The 19,616-nt window shown below is 36.1% G+C and overlaps 1 protein-coding gene across 2 annotated transcripts in view; it reads right to left on the bottom strand.

Annotated features, from left to right (window-relative positions):
* Window positions 1-797: 797 nt before the first annotated feature.
* Window positions 798-19,616, bottom strand: part of LOC138334778 (inner centromere protein A-like) — a 35,725-nt gene continuing 16,906 nt past the window's right edge. For both annotated transcript variants that reach the window (XM_069283501.1, XM_069283509.1), the window contains exons 13-19: window positions 17,708-17,875; window positions 15,990-16,065; window positions 10,853-11,067; window positions 9,211-9,319; window positions 8,162-8,349; window positions 6,770-6,897; window positions 798-3,586 (exon numbers count right to left, since the gene is read on the bottom strand). In XM_069283501.1, coding sequence (XP_069139602.1) covers window positions 3,396-3,586; window positions 6,770-6,897; window positions 8,162-8,349; window positions 9,211-9,319; window positions 10,853-11,067; window positions 15,990-16,065; window positions 17,708-17,875 — 1,075 coding nt within the window. In that variant the 3' untranslated portion in view covers window positions 798-3,395. The remainder of the gene's footprint in view (window positions 3,587-6,769; window positions 6,898-8,161; window positions 8,350-9,210; window positions 9,320-10,852; window positions 11,068-15,989; window positions 16,066-17,707; window positions 17,876-19,616) is intronic.

Raw genomic sequence — 19,616 nt, 5'->3', positions numbered from 1 at the left:
AAAGGCCTTGGGTACTGATATTGGGTCTGTACCATGCGAGAATGAAGGGCTACAAAGTTTTCTCAAATTAATGACCTCGACAACCGTTCAAGGTCACGGGGGAAATAGGCTAAAATCTTTAGATAAATTCTTGTCAATAATAATGCGTCTCAGAGATATGATATTTGGCTTTTAGCATGCTGGGCTGAAAGGCTACAAAGTTTGTTCAAATGACAATTATTCAGGGTCAAAAAGGCTAAATCATTAAGCGAATTCTTTCGAATAAGTAGGCATTAAGAGGGTAGAGACTTCATATTGGCTGATCTTGTAGCATGTCGGAATAAAGAGCTATCAACTTAAGTGACCTTGACTTACTTTTTAAGGTCATTCATCAAAGAAATCTGAAACGTACAACACCAACTGTCGAGAGTTTTTGGTATATAATGCCTGAAGTGTTTGTCAAAGAAAAGGTGGGCATTTTCAGCCTACATGTATTTGATTTGTTTGTATGGCTCCACAGATTAATTGCCACTACTGTGTAACTTTAAGTGTGTTGAAGTAAGATGACAGTTAAGATCCATAGGCTTCTTGTTTTGTTTACGAGAAGTTGTTTAAAGTACAATGAATAATATGCAGAACAAGCAGTTTGACTGTCAGTGAAAGTAATTATTTCAAGTGTCAAGTCCAAGACTTCAAGCCAATTTTAAGTCTTAACCAAGAATTGCCTAAAACAGCATCCAATCTCAAGGTCAGTAATTATTTCATATACAAATAACTATTGTCTTACAATAGAAGAATGAACATGCATAAAACGAGGCTCTAGATATTTTCCTATTTATTTATTGATGACACAGGTGGCTGGGATCACTAATGCCCATACATAAACACACAAGTGTGGGCTGAATGTTGGCGATAGGTACAAGGCCTCGCTCTGCCATGGTCTATCTAATATGGATACAAGACAGCAATACTACATTATGGTATAAATAACAAAATATAATTACATATACATACATATATTCACTAAAAATCAGCCTTGTTTTTGTCTACTTTTACACACAGGGCCAGCAGAAATCATTCCACCAACTGACAGCAAATTTTCATGTTTTAAGATCAAATCGATCCAGAAAAAAGGAATTCTATTTTTACACCAAAATAGTGAAAGGATAGTTAAAGATAGACAAGTGGAAAAAATGACAGGTTGTGAAAGTTTTACATAAAATACACACTCAATGACAATCTGTTTTGATAACAAAGCAGGGAGTTTCTTAAGTCACAATTAAATATTGCAAAGCTTTATTACATAACAAAAGAACACTATGGGAATTTGTACCATGTGACACCTGATAACGTTTGTGGAGGACTATTGTTTCTATTGGTGATGGAATGACTTCAAAAGATGATATTACAACATGAAGATTACAAATAGTTACATTCCATCCCCATTGGAGATACTAGTCCTGCACAAACGTTATTGGGTATCGAGTGGTAGGTCAATTAGTCCCATTGCAATTTAGTAGCTAAACCATCATCAGAAACCAACGAGTTGTCGCTCTACTTTTGGCACAAACGTATACGAGTTTCCAACAATGTAGCAAAATTTGAACAATATGACAATGGTTAGTTAATAACCTGATTGAATTATCCTTCAATTGCATGGAGACCATCAAACTACTAAACTTTCTGTAAAAAAATAATAAAAATCATAAACCTTTCACTGTATCTGACATAAGAAAGTTATATTTGATCAATAACCATCAGCCAAAATTCAAGCAGAACCAATTTGCATTAAAATCAAATAACATGTAATTTTATAGTTAATCATGAATTATCTTAGCCTCAAAGAAAAAGTGCCCTCCTCCCCAGTTTGAAAAAATGGCTATATCTGTGAATATGGGTAGTTATTGGTTACCAGAATTTGACAATATTTTCTACAAATTTTTTTTTTTCCAACCTGGTTAGGTTTTAGGTATTTTTTCTTTGAAATATTCTATTGGATCAAAGACCTGTATCATTTTCACCTTTGTTCTTTATTCCGACCAATACCACTTCCATGGCAGGGGAAGTTGGTTCTCTTTTTCTTAATGAAAAAAAACCCACAATGTATACATTTTAAGCAGAACTATTTGTCAACATTATGAGACACAAATCAATTAAATATCAATCAAATGAAATCATCGTTTCCTCCATTAAAGGTATAATTTAAATCTACAAAATAATGATTTCATTCTTCACACCTCACTCACTCTACTCTGAATATCATAGTTCCACACACATTATTTGCACCAAAGTTTACTCTCATAAAACCAATATCAACGTCCACTCTTACAATAAGACTATTGTTTGTATATTGAAAATTGCTTGGCTTGATTAGAGATATAATCATATGAAAAATGCAATCTCCTGTCATATATGGAGGATAACTGAAAGTTGGATATTGTTTTAGCTCTTAACTCCTTTACATAAGTACATCCACAATGATGATGGTGGGCTAAAAAACTATGATAACAAATAGTTGTGAACATTTTATGAACTCATATAATTGTTATTTTGTATATTGTGTGTTTTTATTGACCATTTCCACAAGTCTTTGCTTTCTGACTTACAGACGTGTGTAACAACCACACACCCGTTCAAGTCTAACATCGTGCACAATGTCACACACATGTAAATGGCATGTGCCGTTGCCTTTATATCTTATACCATAGACAATGAATTCAAATAGATTCACATACATTTAAAATACTTTAATTTTGTGGGTATAATCTCACTTTATTGTATCCGAAACTCAGAGTGATATATTCTGCATGCGAAACCAGTAAGGTATCTACAGCATACGTACACATATCCAAGGTCAAACTGCATGTTTAAAAGCATGTGGCTAAAAATATATTGCGTATCTCAATTACAACAATGAAGTTTGATCTTCTATAGAAAACCAATGAACTGTTACATGACTGCATGTACCTGTATGAATGCCCGTAGCTATGACCTGGCAGTCATCGTTATGACAACACACACAGTGTCAAGTGGTAGTGTGTATTTTACACATGGCTGTAGCTGGCCTTGGATTTTCTCAGCATTTGGCGACAACAAATTGTCCTGATTATTGCGGGAATGAATTAACAAAAATTACATTCTGTTCCCAAAATGGAGTTCCGGATTCGGAATTCGAATTTCCAGACTAGTGAGTATAAATAACGTTACGGAAATCCATTCCCTGACATTGCCGTATGAATTGTGAGTTTTACGGACTATCGGCGTCCGGATTGTCGCGGATCCACTGTAAAATCTTATCTTGTAAATTATGTCTCTTAAAATATCACTTGAAAAAAATATGATCACACATGGATTCCTGTTGCTATATGGAATCTATCAATCTCACAGAATCGTTGATTACCCATAAAATACAGTAGTCAATTCAAGAAGGTGGTTCCTGGCTTCATAATGGGTGAATCCCAATGAGCAGAACTTGTGCGCTTGTTAAAGCGAGCTTTCTTTTTATAGAACAGTTGGTTTAAGTCTGGTGGATCAATGGGTCCAAACAGTTTGGGAAGATCTGGTGGGTTATAGTGTTGGCTAATCAGCAAAGCCTTCAAAGTAGGACCTGTGAAAATCAATGTGGAAAATTTAGCAACAAAACAAAATAAATTAGCAACAAAAAATGATCAACTGATAAGAGTTATACTTTGAAATTCAAAATGTCTTAAAGACAAAATACATGTACAATGAAATCACTGAAAATAATCATGTCTTTCAGTCAAAGTTATCATTCGTAATCAAACTGATATTATAGTACTAAACGATTGAATGTTGCTCAATAATGCCCTGAGAGCAGCAGGTGGTTGACCTACATGCTAAATGTTCTCCTCATATCAAAAAGATATTGCTTTAACTTCAGGTACATAAAGCAATTTCTATTGAAATGGAATGAAACAAGAGGCCCTGTGGGCCTGTATCGCTCACCTAGTTATTGTAATGTCAAGTAACGTTCTGAATACAGGATCATTGTTTCTTTTCTGAGAAATTTAAAATTTACCACTAATTTCAAATTTCCAATTTCTAATTTCTGCTCCAGGGGGTCAGAGCAAAAAAAGGATTTATCCTATTTCTCCTAATGGGCCCCGCCCCTCCTGCCCCCAGGGGGTCAAAGCCAAAATTTATACAAACTCTGTTCCCTTTCCCCCAGGGATGTTTCTGGCAAAATATGGTTATATTCCATGCAGAACTCTATGACTAGTAGCAATTTAAAGGATTTACCTCTATTTCCCCTATCAGGCCCCGCCCCTCCTGCCCCCGTGGGGTCAAAGCCAAAATTTATACAAACTCTTTTCCCCTTACCCCAGGGATGTTTCTGGCAAAATATGGTTACATTCAATGCAGAACTCTATGACTAGTAGCGATTTAAAGGATTTACCACCATTTCCCCTTTTGGGCCCGCCCCTCCTGCTCCCGGGGGTTAGAGCCAAAATTTATACAAACTCTGTTCCCCTTCCCCAAAGGATGTTTCTGGCCAAATTTGTTTACATTCCATGCAGAACTCTATGACTAGTAGCGATTTAAAGGATTTACCCTATTTCTCCTATTGGGCCCCGCCCCTCCTGCCCCCAGGGGGTCAAAGCCAAAATTTATACAAACTCTGTTCCTTTTCCCCCCAGGGATGTTTCTGGCAAAATACGGTTATATTCCATGCAGAACTCTATGACTAGTAGCAATTTAAAGGATTTACCTCTATTTCCCCTATCAGGCCCCGCCCCTAGCCTCCTGCCCCTGTGGGGTCAAAGCCAAAATTTATACAAACTCTTTTCCCCTTACCCCAGGGATGTTTCTGGCAAAATATGGTTACATTCAATGCAGAACTCTATTACTAGTAGCGATTTAAAGGATTTACCACCATTTCCCCTTTTGGGCCTGCCCCTCCTGCTCCCGGGGGTCAGAGCCAAAATTTATACAAACTCTGTTCCCCTTCCCCAAAGGATGTTTCTGGCCAAATTTGGTTACATTCCATGCAGAACTCTATGACATAGTGATTTAAAGGATTTACCACCATTTCCCCTTTCGGGCCCCACCCCTCCTGCTCCCGGGGGGTCAGAGCCAAAATTTATACAAAACTCTGTTCCCCTTCCCCAAAGGATGTTTCTAGCCAAATTTGGTTACATTCCATGCAGAACTCTTTGACTAGTGGTGATTTAAAGGATTTATCTCTATTTCCCCTATTAGGCCCCACCCCTCCTGCCCCCCGGGGGTCAGAGCCAAAATTTATACAAACTCTGTTCCCCTTTCCCCCAAGGATGTTTCTGCCCAAATTTGGTTACACTCCTTGAAAAAATATGACTAGTAGCGATTTAAAGGAAATGTTGATGGACGGACGACGGACGCTGCGCCATGACATAGCTCACCAGTGAGCTGATAATAAACAAGAGCTGTTGGAGAACAGCAAAGCTCGCCTATTCAGAAGAAGTTGATGTTCAAGTATTTACTATTTAAACATGGAAATATGACAAATTAACAGACTCAAAAAACCCCTAAAGGGCCCCAAATTGGTTGTATTATCACGTTCAGCATCCATATGCATACACATTAGGAAAATAAAATCATAAACACAGACCTGGGTATATATTCTGAAGCAAATGTGGATTTCCCATTCCCCAATGTGTATTTTGCACAACCAATGTGTATTTTAAATTATCGGTCAATGAACTGTTACCAGCCCAGAAAAGTACTTAATTATGATATACATTATTTGATTTTTACTTTAACGAATATCTTAATATCAATTACAATAAAACAACTTATACATTTCAAATATATTGTTTATAGTTCCAATACACACAGCACAGAATGGTTAAGTGGGTAAGACAACAAGTAATATGATATAAACTAAAACGGCAAGTAACTATCATGACCCACGTGTCTTTGGCAGTCATAACTCCAAGCACGGCCGCAGGAAAAGTACCTGGCACATTAGGAGGAAAATACGTAATGTGTGCCCTTTTGTGACATCTAGAGAAAGGGCCACTCCTCACTATACTTTGCCATCAATTCCTTCATCCGTACCTTTTTAGGTGTGCAAGAGTCCTCACGATTGTCATCTTTGCTTTTGTTTAGACATTTTTCCTAACAGATCAGTGTCACGCTGACGCTTCACATTTCCATGCAAAATGTTCATCACATTCAAGCGCTCTTCAGACGCTTCATAGCAACCGGAACTCCTTGAGGTGTTCCGATATAGCGCTCATTACAGAGAAAGGTATGAACACAATGTCTTTTTTAAAGTTTTAATTTGCATCAATAAATCGTAGAAAGCCAACGCAATGCGTATTGTGTATTAAGGACCACATATGCGTACTAAATACGCCAAAATCGTACACATACCCAGGTCTGTAAACATTTATGATGACTTATGCTTAAACAATTAACAAAATAGAAACTTGCTCAAAAACTATAACGTGAAATGGGACGCCAACGCTGACGCCGAGGTGACAACATTAGCTCCCCCTATTCTTCGAATAGGCGAGCTCAAAATTTGTAGATAACTGATCTAATTTCCCTTTAGTGGAATTCCGTCTTTGCATATTACAGAGTTAGTTCCCTTGCGGATAGGTAGCGATTGTTACGTCATGATTTTGTGAGCGCGATTCATGTCATTTTCTCCGAAACGTATGACGTTACGCTCCCAAACACATAACGTCATAATCAATACCTACCCGCAAGTGTAAATAACTCTGTAATATGCAAATTCGGAATACATTAAAGAAAATTTTTTGTGTGGTTTTTAATGAAAACAAACCTGAAGCCCATTCAGGTATCTTTCTTCTAGGCTTTTCATCATCATCTGTGGAGTCGTCTGATTTCATATCAGTGATGTCATAATTGTCATAATTCCTGGAGTATTTTCTCACCGGAGTCATTTCATACCTGAATAAAAACCAAAGTGTGTTGGTGAAGCTACATACTACAATACATCTAGATTTGAAGTGTTGAAAAAGTTTGCTTCTTTTTGTACATAAGCACAATCTTAGTGTTTATATAACAAATTTCAGCATTGAAATGCTTGCAAAGCTGTGCATGCAAAATGATAGCCGTATTGCAGAATTTGTTTAAATTCAGGGCTGCGGAAAAATTTTGAAATGTACTCGTCCGTCGGACAAGTGCTTCATCACAATCTACTCGTCCGAATGACATTTTTACTTGTCCGCAATATTTGTCAGATAAATAAGTAGATGTGACTGTATATATTAGCCTACAGCGGTTTTAGATATATCCATTTGATTGTTAGAACTGTATTGATGCCGATTCGGGATAACATGACTAACAGACAGTTTTACAAGACCGACAAAACATTTAATTCCCAAACAATTTTGTATGCAAGTGTTATAAAAAAGATATCTTTTTAAAGGGTCAATATTTTAACTTACCTTCCAATATAGGAGGTATATATTATTTTTAACTCCATTAGCTTACTGGTAAGATTTTTTTGAGGCGAATGTCGCTAAAAACTGAAGCAAATTTCGCTGTGACATCTTGTTTTTCGATACACCTCTAGACTCTTGATTACGATATCAATAGACCTCGGATTTATTCATGTTACAATGCTGTACATGCGCATGCGCATTGAAAACGAAAGTCGGGAATTCCTAGAATGATGCAGAAAACGAAAGCTTATCATTGCTTCGTCGTATTTTTAAGAAACCGTTACGAATGTCAGACCCTATATAAATTTACCGAGAAACGATAAAATAATAAGGTGTAGGTCATATAGTCATTGTCAGAATTTTTCACTCGTCCGACGGACAAGTGTGATGTCAACATTCACTCGTCCGATGGCCAAATCCATTCATCTAGACGAGCGGACGAGTACTTTTCCCCAGCCCTGAAATTCAGTGCAAGATATTGCTATTCATAATTTTGCTTCAGCGGTCAGAAACTTTCCAGTTATGAGGTTTCACTAATATTCAGCAATGCATTTATTGACCTAGGGATTTATTTTTGATGAACAAACATACTTATTTGTTTGGCAACCTTTCCGATTATACTTCGGTGCAGCTTAATATACTCTGGAATATATGGTGCCCCATATGATAGGAAAACATGTGTCCCCTCTATTTCCTCCCTAAAGTTGCTAAAAGCTCTAAAACTGATCGACTTTTTCTATCCGATGTTTTAAGCTTGCAATACTTACGAATCTGAGTTGGTTGACTGTGACATATTGTGTGTGGTGTTAAATGTAGGTTTGGGAAGCGGGACCTTTTTGACTTGGGCTGGTGCTGTTACACTAGCATTGTGTTTAGCTATGAGATTCTGTAGCTCTGCTGCCTGCCTTTTCTGTTCCTCCTTCTGTTTGTCCCATTTTTCCTGTTGTTTTCTGGCCTGAAAATATGTTTGCTAAACCTTATATCCAGGATGACCTCTTCATACAAGTACTTTTAAAAGATGAGGTTTTCAAAATGAAAATTAATGTTCTGATATACTGTATTAAATTTCTGAAAGGTATCCTTCATTCAACATCCAATCAGTAGCAATGGTCATTAACATTTCTTGTATAAGCTGAATGTGTATGCTGATTGGTTGCGAGTTTTTAAAATGATTGTGGTAGATTTATGTCTCATTGTGTTGCTAAATAATACTGAGGAAAAGCGGGTCCCCAACTCTGGCATTATACCAATCATCTAATAGTGATATCAAATAGGTTTTTAACTATATGCAACCAACTGATGATCCCTTAACAATTGACGGATAACCAGCTGTCAATCAAACTGAATGTGACTTTGCATTTTGTATTGTGTATGTTGCAATGTTTGTGAAGCTACAAACAATCTGGCGATCGGTCAATTGAAACATAACTTCCTTTTGATTATACTGCTATACAGTATACATAGAATATAAATTTCACGAGGCTCAAATATGAACCATGGCCATAAATGTTTTGTTAAGCCAGAAGAAAAATTAGCAGATGTAGAAACTCCCAATGATGTCATTTAAATATGAAGTGCTGTATAGCCTGTTTAAATAAGAAAATCCAAGTTCAGTAATTAAAATTTTCGTGAAATGGATTGAAGGATTGATTATAGTTCAAACATTTCTCAATATTTCATGGATTAAATTTTTCGAGATCATAGCAATGTCCCCCTAAATCTTCAAAATATCATATCTGCGAAAATATCCGGCTATCAGGTATCTGTAATGGAAAAATGTTTATAAGAAAATATATCAAAATAAAAGTAATGTTACCATTTCTTTCTGTTTTTCCAAATTCTTCTTTAAAAGCAATTCCCTTTCTCTCTTTTTTTCCAATTCTAGTCTCTCTTTCTCTGCTTGGGCTAGTAATGCAGCCTTTTCTCTGAAACATTAAATAACATGACTGAAAGCATTCTGGTATTGAAGTTAACTTTGAAAGGTCAACACTATTTAAATGATATGATTGCCTCAAAAATGTGCATGAAATGTATAATTTGTCCATGACATGACTTACATTGTTCACATTTCATGAACAACTAATAGCATTCAGAAGTACAACCAAACCTCATTAGCACAAGATTAGGTCACTATGGTGATGCTGACTTGGATTTGAAGAGGTTTCAGTCAGTTTTACTATATACTTTTGGCTAGCTGGAGGTTACTGGGGATGATACTTAACCACAAAAGTCCATTTTTAAACAAAAAACGTCTCATTCCATATATGGGTAACGATGGGTTTCTCCCCACATTTTATGATTGAGACAACAAACATTTTCCATCATTTAGCTATGATTGCAATATGATGCTCTGTATTCTGAACTCTCTCCTTATTTTCATTGTGAAACAGAGCAACTTGTCTACAGCAGTTTATTGATCTATAATCTAATTCAAACAAGAATTCCATGGAAGTAGATGTGTCGCCTGCACAGCAGTATGATACATCAACAAAAATAGTAATTTTCAGTTTAAAACATTGTGAATAGGTGAAGTTATCAAGTTCTGTATCTATTGCAAATATTGACGGTTTTGACCATTACCAAACCCATCCAAAATATTATTCATATAAAGCAATATACATAATTTGGTTGAAATTGAATAGTAAATACAAAAGTGATTAAGCAAAACAAAAAAATTATCTGTTTCGACAATTTTAAAGTCCTGTAACTCTTGCAAATATCAACAGTGTCAAACAAATCAGAGATCTCACTGATGTATAAAGCAATATACCAAATTTGGTTGAAATCGGACAATACTTACTAAAGTTATCAAGCAGAAACCATGGATTTATCTGTTTTGACGATTTTAAAGTCCCGTAACACTTGCAAATATTGACAGATTTTGACCAGTTTGATCTCATTGATATAAAGCAACATATCAAATTTGGTTGAAATCGGATAATAAATACTTAAGTTATCACAGGGAACCTTTTCCCGAACACCGTCGATACAGACGACGCCAACATTGTCTGTGATACCTGTGTGTCGCCCTTGGGTTGCAGGCGACACAAAATCATTCCAACAAGGCTCTGTTTGACACCTTTATTTAAGGATTAACTTGAATAGATTTTTTATGTTATGGAGATGACACAAAAATCTGAGTGTACTCTAAATAAACCGCGAAGTGGTTTATGATGAGAGTACACTCAGATTTTTGTGTTATATCTCCATAACATAAAAAAATTTATTCAAATTAATCCTTATAATTCAATTTACTAAATATAATCTCTTCAATATTCAAAATACATTTTGGGACTCTTTTGTCTATGAAATCATTACGCCGTCATCTCAGCCAATCAGAAGCAATGTTACAAACGGCGACGCCATTTTTTCCTTTATGGGATGATAAAGTAAATTTTTAAGCCAATAAAAATGCTCATAACAAACAAAATTGAATTATATAATTATAAAAGTAGTACCTTTGTTCCTTCAGACGCTGTCTTTCTGCTTCCTTCTGTCGTTCCTCTTCTAATGCCTGCTTCTGCCTCTCCTGTTCAGCTTGACGTTCACGCTCCAATTGGGCAGCTCTCTCCTCCAGACGTCGACGTTCTTCTAAGATCAATCGCTGTCTCTCCTTTTGTTCTTGTTCCTTCTTCTTGGCTTGTAATTCCTTAAGCCTTTTTTCTTCTTCCTCCTTCAAAATAAAATGATGAGAGAGGATCAGATAAGATGCAATGGTCATGTGTGAATTTAGAAGATAAAAATATCCATAGGATTTAGGATATATGATTCTTGATTCAATGTTTGCCTAAAAATTTGACCTCATGCAGCCAGGCTTCTATACAGCATCTTATACAATGAATAAATTAGTTCTTCAGCATAGATTATTGTAATTTTGAAATGCATTGGTGTGTAACATATACACTATACTGGGTGTTGTAGCATATCAAATGGTGCACGTAATACCCAATTCATATTACACACTAATGCATGTCATAATTATGACAACCAATGCTTTAATATACATTTAATAAGACATCCCAAATAAAAAAATAAAAAAAAAATAAAAAATAACAAGAGGCCCATGGGCCTTAACGGTCACCTGTGTTCAGATACAGAATGAAACAAAGACATGCATATAAACACTATATATTTGCCCATCAGGCCCTTGAAGTCAGTCAGTGATTTTATAAATTTGACTTTTTAATCTATGAAGATTATTTGGTTCCATCAAATCTGTGAAATCAGAAGAAAGATTTTTGAAATGTTATCCATTTTGACCCCTTTTGGCCCCACCCCTCTGGCCCCTGGGGGTCGGCCAGGACCAATATGGATATGATGTTAAAATGCTATCTCAGACTAATAATTCTAACCCAGTTTGACTAATTTCCTATGAAAAATAGGCAAATAATGTTCATAAATGTGTTTTTCCTATATAAAACTAAAGTAAACTTGACCCCCTCCCCAGAGGGAAACATGGGACCCCAGGGCCATGAAATTCACAATTTTTGTAAAGGACTTTAAGACCTTTCAATCTATGCAGAGTATTTGATTCTACCAGTTCCAGAATTTCAGAAGAAGATTTTTGAAGTTTTAGCCTATTTGACCCGTTTTGGCCCCGCCCCTAAGGCCCCTTGGGATCAGTCATAGAAAATTTGGTAATAAGATTCAATGGTCATCACATAGGGATAATTCTGACTACAATTGACTAATTTCCTATTATAATGACTAAATAATGCTCAAAAATGTCTTTTCCCTTTATAAACTACAGTAAACTTACCCCCCTCCCCAGGGGGAAACCTGAGACCCAAGGGTCATATAATTCACAATTTTCATAAAACACCTTAAGACCTGTCCTTTTTTTATGACGAGTATTTGATTCTACCATTTCCAGTATTTAAGAAGAAGATTTTTAAAGTTTTAGCCTATTTGCCCCTTTTGGCCCCGCCCCTGTGCCCTGAGGGGGTTGACCAGGACCAATATAGATATAATATTTAAATGTTATCTCAGGCTAATAATTCTAAACAAGTTTGACTCATTTCCTATGAAAATTGAGCAAAAAATGCTCATAAATGTGTTTTCCCTATATAAACTATAGTAAACTTGACCCCCTCCCCAGGGGGAAAACGTGATGGGTCATATAATTCACAATTTTCATAAAACACCTTAAGACCTGTCCATCTAAGAAGAGTATTTGGTTCTACCATTTCCAGTATTTAAGAAGAAAATTTTTAAAGTTTTAGCCTATTTGCCCCTTTTGGCCCCGCCCCTCTGCCCGAGGGGGTTGACCAGGACCAATATAGATATGATATTAAAATGTTATCTCAGGCTAATAATTCTAAACAAGTTCGACTCATTTCCTATGAAAATTGAGCAAAAAATGCTCATAAATGTGTTTTCCCTAGTAAACTTGACCCCCTCCCCAGGGGGAAACGTGAGACCCCAGGGTCATATAATTCACAATTTTTGTAAAGGACCTCAAGACCTTTCCATCTATGAGTATGTGATTCTACCATTTCCAGGATTTCAGAAGAAGATTTTTGTAGTTATAGCCTATTTGACCCCTTTTGACCCCACCCCTAAGGCCCCTGGGGGTCAGTTATGGAAAATTGGTTAATAGGATTCAATGGCCATCTCATACGGATAATTCTGACAATATTTGACTCATTTCCTATTACAAATGATCAAATAATACTCAAAAATGTGTTTTCCCTATATAAACTATAGTAAACTTAACCCCCTCCCCAGGGGGAAACCTGAGACCCAAGGGTCATATAATTCACAATTTTTGTAAAGGACCTCAAGACCTTTCCATCTACGAAGAGTATGTGATTCTACCATTTCCAGGATTTCAGAAGAAGATTTTTGAAGTTATAGCCTATTTGACCCCTTTTGACACCGCCCCTAAGGCCACTGGGGGTCAGTTATGGAAAATTGGTTAATAGGATTCAATGGCCATCTCATACTGATAATTCTGACAATATTTGACTCATTTCCTATTACAAATGATCAAATAATACTCAAAAATGTGTTTTCCCTATATAAACTATAGTAAACTTAACCCCCTCCCCAGGGGGAAACCTGAGACCCAGGGTCATATAATTCACAATTTTTGTAAAGGACCTCAAGACCTTTCCATCTACGAAGAGTATGTGATTCTACCATTTCCAGGATTTCAGAAGAAGATTTTTGAAGTTATAGCCTATTTGACCCCTTTTGACGCCGCCCCTAAGGCCACTGGGGGTCAGTTATGGAAAATTGGTTAATAGGATTCAATGGCCATCTCATACGGATAATTCTGACAATATTTGACTCATTTCCTATTACAAATGATCAAATAATACTCAAAAATGTGTTTTCCCTATATAAACTATAGTAAACTTAACCCCCTCCCCAGGGGGAAACCTGAGACCCCAGGGTCATATAATTCACAATTTTTGTAAAGGACCTTAGGACCTTTCTATCTATGAAGAGTATTTAATTCCATCACATCTGTGAGTGGAGAAGAAGATTTTTGAAATTTTAGTCAATTTTACCCCTTTTAGCCCCTCCCATAGCTCCCTGGGGGGTGGGGACCATATAATTCACAATTTTGATTGGCCTTATGCCTTAGAAGGTTTGTGCAAAATTTCATTGAAATTGCTTCAGCAGTTTTGGAGAAGAAGTTGAAAATGTAAATTGTTTACGGACATACGACGCACGACGGACGACGCACGACGGACGACGCACGACGCACGACGGACGACGGACGACGACGGACAAAAGGCGATTAGAATAGGTCACTTGAGACTTCGTCTCAGGTGACCTAAAAATAAAACTTATACATCTGCATTGAGAAAAATGTCATTTCATGAAACAGCTGTATGATTTGGTGGGAAATAGTGGGATCCGTCCTCTTCCAGTGCGCTGTCATGGACACCCAACTAAACAGGAGCAGTAAATCTAATTATCACTTTGATAAAACAGATATTAGGCCAAACAAAATTAATTTCTTGTTTCTCAGGCACATTTTTCCAAAAAAGGATGAGGGAGGGAGGCTATTTTTTTTTTTTTTACTACCTAAAAATGTGATGAGGGAGGGATTTTTTTTTCTCAGTCACATAATAATATACATGAATCATGTGATTTGAAATTGTGTCAATTGTTAAATGCATAAAATGAATAAAGAAATCTTAATTTTAAACTATTGTCTTTATTTTCTGGTATTAAACTTACAATTTAAATTGAAAAACAATTGAAATACAACTTTATGTTCAATGTTAACCAGATGTACATAAGCAAGTGATCAGGACTCCCTATGCAACGTTATTCTGACATAATGTCCAAACAGTTTCGTTGCTTCATTTACCTTTGAAGACATCATAACTTTGTCAAAAACGTCAGTTTTCCGTTTGCCGATAGCGGCCGACACATGATGATCCGCGAATTTTGGCGGAAATGACCAGTCGTCGGGACCAAGCGATCCATCGCACAGACCTTTGTAGAGTTCGCCAAACGAACAAGTATCACTATAATTCGAAATGATTGTCCAGGGTAAAAGAACACTCCCAGAAAAAGATATTTGAAGCGAAATCATTATTGCTGCCGTGTACCATGTGCAATCACAAGCTTCTAAAGGATAAACAAACGTTTCAATGATCTGATTTGGGAGATTCTAAAACACGGATCGGTCAAGTTCCGGATAATGCGGGAACCAACGTCGGATTTTTTTCCGGAATTTATTTTTCGGCGCGGACGTTTTTATTTTTTTGATTTCAATAAAAAGTGAGTGGTGCGGGGGGTTCATATTGGATGCGGGCGGGCCTGAGAAACAAGAAATTAATTTTGTTTGGCCTTACTGTTGGGAATCGGTTGAAATTTCATGGTCGATCATCAGTTTTATTTAACAAATCAATGATCGATTAAAATTGATTGGTTTTTTCCTTGATGTATAAACAAGTTTCATATAAAATTTTCTTAAAAGGCTTACGATCGCGAGGCCTTTCTGTGTTGTCATGTTTTCATGTCGCTTATTTTCTTCACAAATCATGCTCATCTGAACGTTTACGTTACTACTTAGTGCTTATACGCTCTTCAATTTGTTTAGACTGTTGAAATTTGAAATGATAAGAGTGACAACCACACACAAGGAAATGAGTTTAACAAATTGGTTATGATTTTTTTGCATTATTTACTGATCAGCTAACTTTATACTTTGGTTATCATGGTGTCAGAAAATTGTGACGAAACTCAATTACAGATTTCTTACTCAATTAATTGATCAAACACCTCAAACCAACGATTCTCGACGAACTCGATTAATCAGAACACCACTAACAGATATACAAAGAATCTAGATAAAACCAACTCCCTAATCCATTTCGAATATTAATTACGATATACTTTCATATCTATCATCTTAAAATATCATAAAATTCTTCTGTAAATTCTCACACTGACTTGAACCAAGTCGTTCATGACCTCTTGAACTCTGATGAAGGTAAAAATACGTCAGAGCCTAACTGCCAATGTAAATATGGGGAATTATCATACATTGGGTTAAGAAGTAACACCAAGCTACTGTGCAGAGGCAATGTAAATATATGTACTTGGATGTTATCTTTAGCACCTAACTACCTGTTCCTTCAGCTTCCGTAATCTTTCTTCTTCGTCATGCTTTCTTCTTTCTTCAGCTTCTTGCATCTTTTTCAATCTTAATGATAGAGTAAAAAATAATGGGTTAAGGAAAAAATTATGAAAAATGATTTGTGTTCTTAAAGATGCTCCACCGCCGACAGAGCATAAATGATATTTAAAGATGCTCCACCGCCGACAGAGCACAAATGATATTCATCATTTGAACAATAACTGGTGTTTGATCAAGTATATATATGTCTAATTAACACAAAAAATAATATAAAATAATTTATATCACTTTTGGAGCATGCCCAATCAGTACTTCATTCCATATAGGATATAGTAACAGAATTTTTTCGGGAAGCAATTAATTATTTTTCATATTTTTAACTTGAAGTAAAATCAGAAGCTCAAACTTTTCAATGGTGGTAATGGTGTAAAGTAAATAACTTTTGTAACTGATGAAAAATATTAAATCGTCTGCTCCTGTTTTCGATAGTGGAAAAATACCATTTGTCAGCAGTGGAGCATCTTTAACGATTTTATGCTGGACTTCATTACACATGTAAAATAAATGGTGTCTAGTAAATAACTTTTGTAACTGAAGAAAAATATTATATCGTCTGCTCCTGTTTTTGATAGTGGAAAAATACCATTTGTCAGTGGTGGATCATCTTTAACGATTTTATGCTGGACTTCATTACACATGTAAAATAAATGGTGTCTAAATATTTTTTAAAAAGAATTACTTGAAAAGGAAATGCAATCAATTTAATTGAATCCTGCGATAGAATCAATCTTTGTTTAGTTGAAGTTGGTAAGGCCATGATATAACTTTGAGTAGGGGTACTGCGGTTTACCGGTATATTGCAATACATTGGAAAACAATATTATATCGCAATATGAATGTGTTGTACTGGTTTTTCGGCGATACAGGCAGCATTTGTATTTAATGCTATTACTGTGCGTCATCCAATGTCTTTGATTTTTTTTTTTTTTTTCGTTTAAAGTTTTGTCTGCTTTCACTTTCATGTTTCTCGAAAATTTTGACTGACTGACGTCTGCATCATATGAGTGTTTGTAAGCCTGCGTGCCATTGCCACCCGCATACAGTATGGTGAAGCGAAACACAATTGACAAAATCGATTATAGAGTCATGGACTGGAATCTTTTAAAAATCATCTTTAATCTTGATGTTTTTTTAATTTATCGATTTTTTAGTCATTCTCATTCATTACATTCAATACTCATTACAATCAGTATTTCAAAGTCGTGATACTTGATAGCTGAACCATTAATTTATTTGACTTATTTTAGATGACAAGATATGTCATGTTTTTGTTGTCGTTACTCATTTCGTTTATCAGTCTTTCAAGTTTAAAAGTGCAATGATAATAAATGTATTGTTTGCATTTACTGTAGAGTGTTACTGCTTGAATGAATCATGGAAAAAAAAGTTTGGGTAATGCAAAAGCTTTGATCCAAGTGCTACGCGCATAGGGGGTCAATATATTGCAATTACATATTGCAATACATCAACGCAATATTGTAATATATCGCACTATGCTTTAACTGTATTGTGACACCCTTAACTTTGAAGTATGAAATATTAACTTTGTTAACTTGGTCGCTTTAATACAGATATTTCTATACTTTATTCAAGTTTAACTATAAAGCAGAAAAGAATCATTTTGGATTTACATTTTAATGTGAAATACCTTAATCTTTGTTTCTCTTTTTCCTCCTTCAGCTTCTCCTCTCGTAAGCTTTCTGTTTGTTGTAATTTCTCCTCCCTCTGCTTCTGGAGTTTGTTCTTCAGGTCAATGTCGTGTTTCTGTAGAAGCTGCCTTTGATTGGCCGCCTTTTTCATCCTCTCTTCCCTTTTCCTGAAAAATCCATCATTATGCAATGAAACCTGTAGCAGGCCACATTTATTTTGTGCTAACTCCTGGCTCCGAGATCATGAAACAGGCTTAAGTCTAAAACAGTCGTACTTAGGTGTAAACAAAAAGTTGCATCATTTTTAATGGGCTAGGCAAAAACTTCAATTTTAAGTCTAAGACTGTTTCATGATTCTGAGGCCAGAAGGGGGATCAGACAATTCACACAATGGACTGTAACTTATAACCGGACTAAACTAATTCACTTTTTATAAATAGCCATATTTCCTGAATGGCATAGGCCTACCAACTTGTACTGTAGTATCTTTGCCTTGACCTTTGATGTTGCGAATCTTCAAAACGAAGAGGAGGGAATAACAAGAGGCCCAAGGGCCTTAACGGTCATCTGATTACATTGGCAATAATCATATAGGAAATTAATTAGATATCATATAATGGTAGCCATCTTCGATTTGGGATCAACCAGAGATGTAACAACACTTTGTCAGGACCATGTCAGGAACATTTCATGCAAGTTTCAGCCAAATCGCACCGGCAGATCTTGAGAAGAAGTTCAAAATGTTTTTTCAAGATGGCGGCTGGGGTGTTCATCTTGGATTTTAGATAAACCCGCAAAATAAGAACATTTTGTCAGGACCATGTCAGGATCATTTCATGCAAGTTTTACAGCGCCGTGACAATAAGTATTCCTGTTTACATTCATTCACTCGATAGACATGTTGGCTGGTAGCTGATCTAGTAGGCTGGTAACTGATGCAGTAGATTAGATTTTAGGTGGCATTTAACGAAGGCACTGATTGGCTGAAGCATCGGCAGCCCAACTGATTGCTCCCTGACTGACAAGATCGCCGACAACATTGAGAAGTAGGCGGAGCCAGCGGATCTTTGATGTTCAAACCCGACTCTGTTGTGCAATGTGTTTGATCACGTTGTGTATTATTTAATTGTTTACAATGTATACAGTATTCAAAATTCATTATTGTTTTGTTTCACTTATTAAGCGAAAGTTTTGAGGATGTTTTGTTCATAAAGTATTGGTCATTCGGTAGCGTATACATGTATCCACAGGTAAATACGCATGGGCCTCTCATCCAGCTTAACGAAAGCGAATGGCTAGTTAGCTTAACCGATCTATATATCATCAACAATACGTCTGTATCTACGTAAAAACAAAACAAATATTCTTCAAATTCCATCAACATTCACTTGACTAGTATTTCTTTATTTTAGATATTTTAAAAAACCTTCATATTTCTAATAAAATTGCATATGAAACTCCTTATAGATCTAGCGATGCTCATTACGGAGGGAACCACCATAACATGTCCCGGCTGCAGGCCGTGTGCAAAAAGTCAAAACACACGTGGGATTTATAAGACGAGTCCTAAACTTTCCTAATATTAAGGATTTTCAATAAGTGGTTCGTAATATTATTACAGCAAAACTGACAAGCTACAAGGTTAGTGGCATTTTTAACCGTACTGTTATACATAATTAGCCATCAGCTTGGATCTGGTGCCGCACAGGTAGTGAGTTTACTCAATGTGATTATTGCAAGCCGACGTATCTGCTATCTGATTGCTCTTTAAAGTTTGTTAATGATTTCAAACACACTTATACCTTATTGTGGCAATTTTAAGAAACTAGATTATAATATTTTCAATTAGTTCTTGATAACTATTCATGTGTAATATCTCCAGACATTGACATGTGTACGGAGTACGGC

This window comes from Argopecten irradians, chromosome 1 (genome assembly GCF_041381155.1).
Source record: "Argopecten irradians isolate NY chromosome 1, Ai_NY, whole genome shotgun sequence".
Taxonomy (NCBI): domain Eukaryota; kingdom Metazoa; phylum Mollusca; class Bivalvia; order Pectinida; family Pectinidae; genus Argopecten; species Argopecten irradians.
This window is presented reverse-complemented; position numbering and strand designations above follow the sequence as displayed.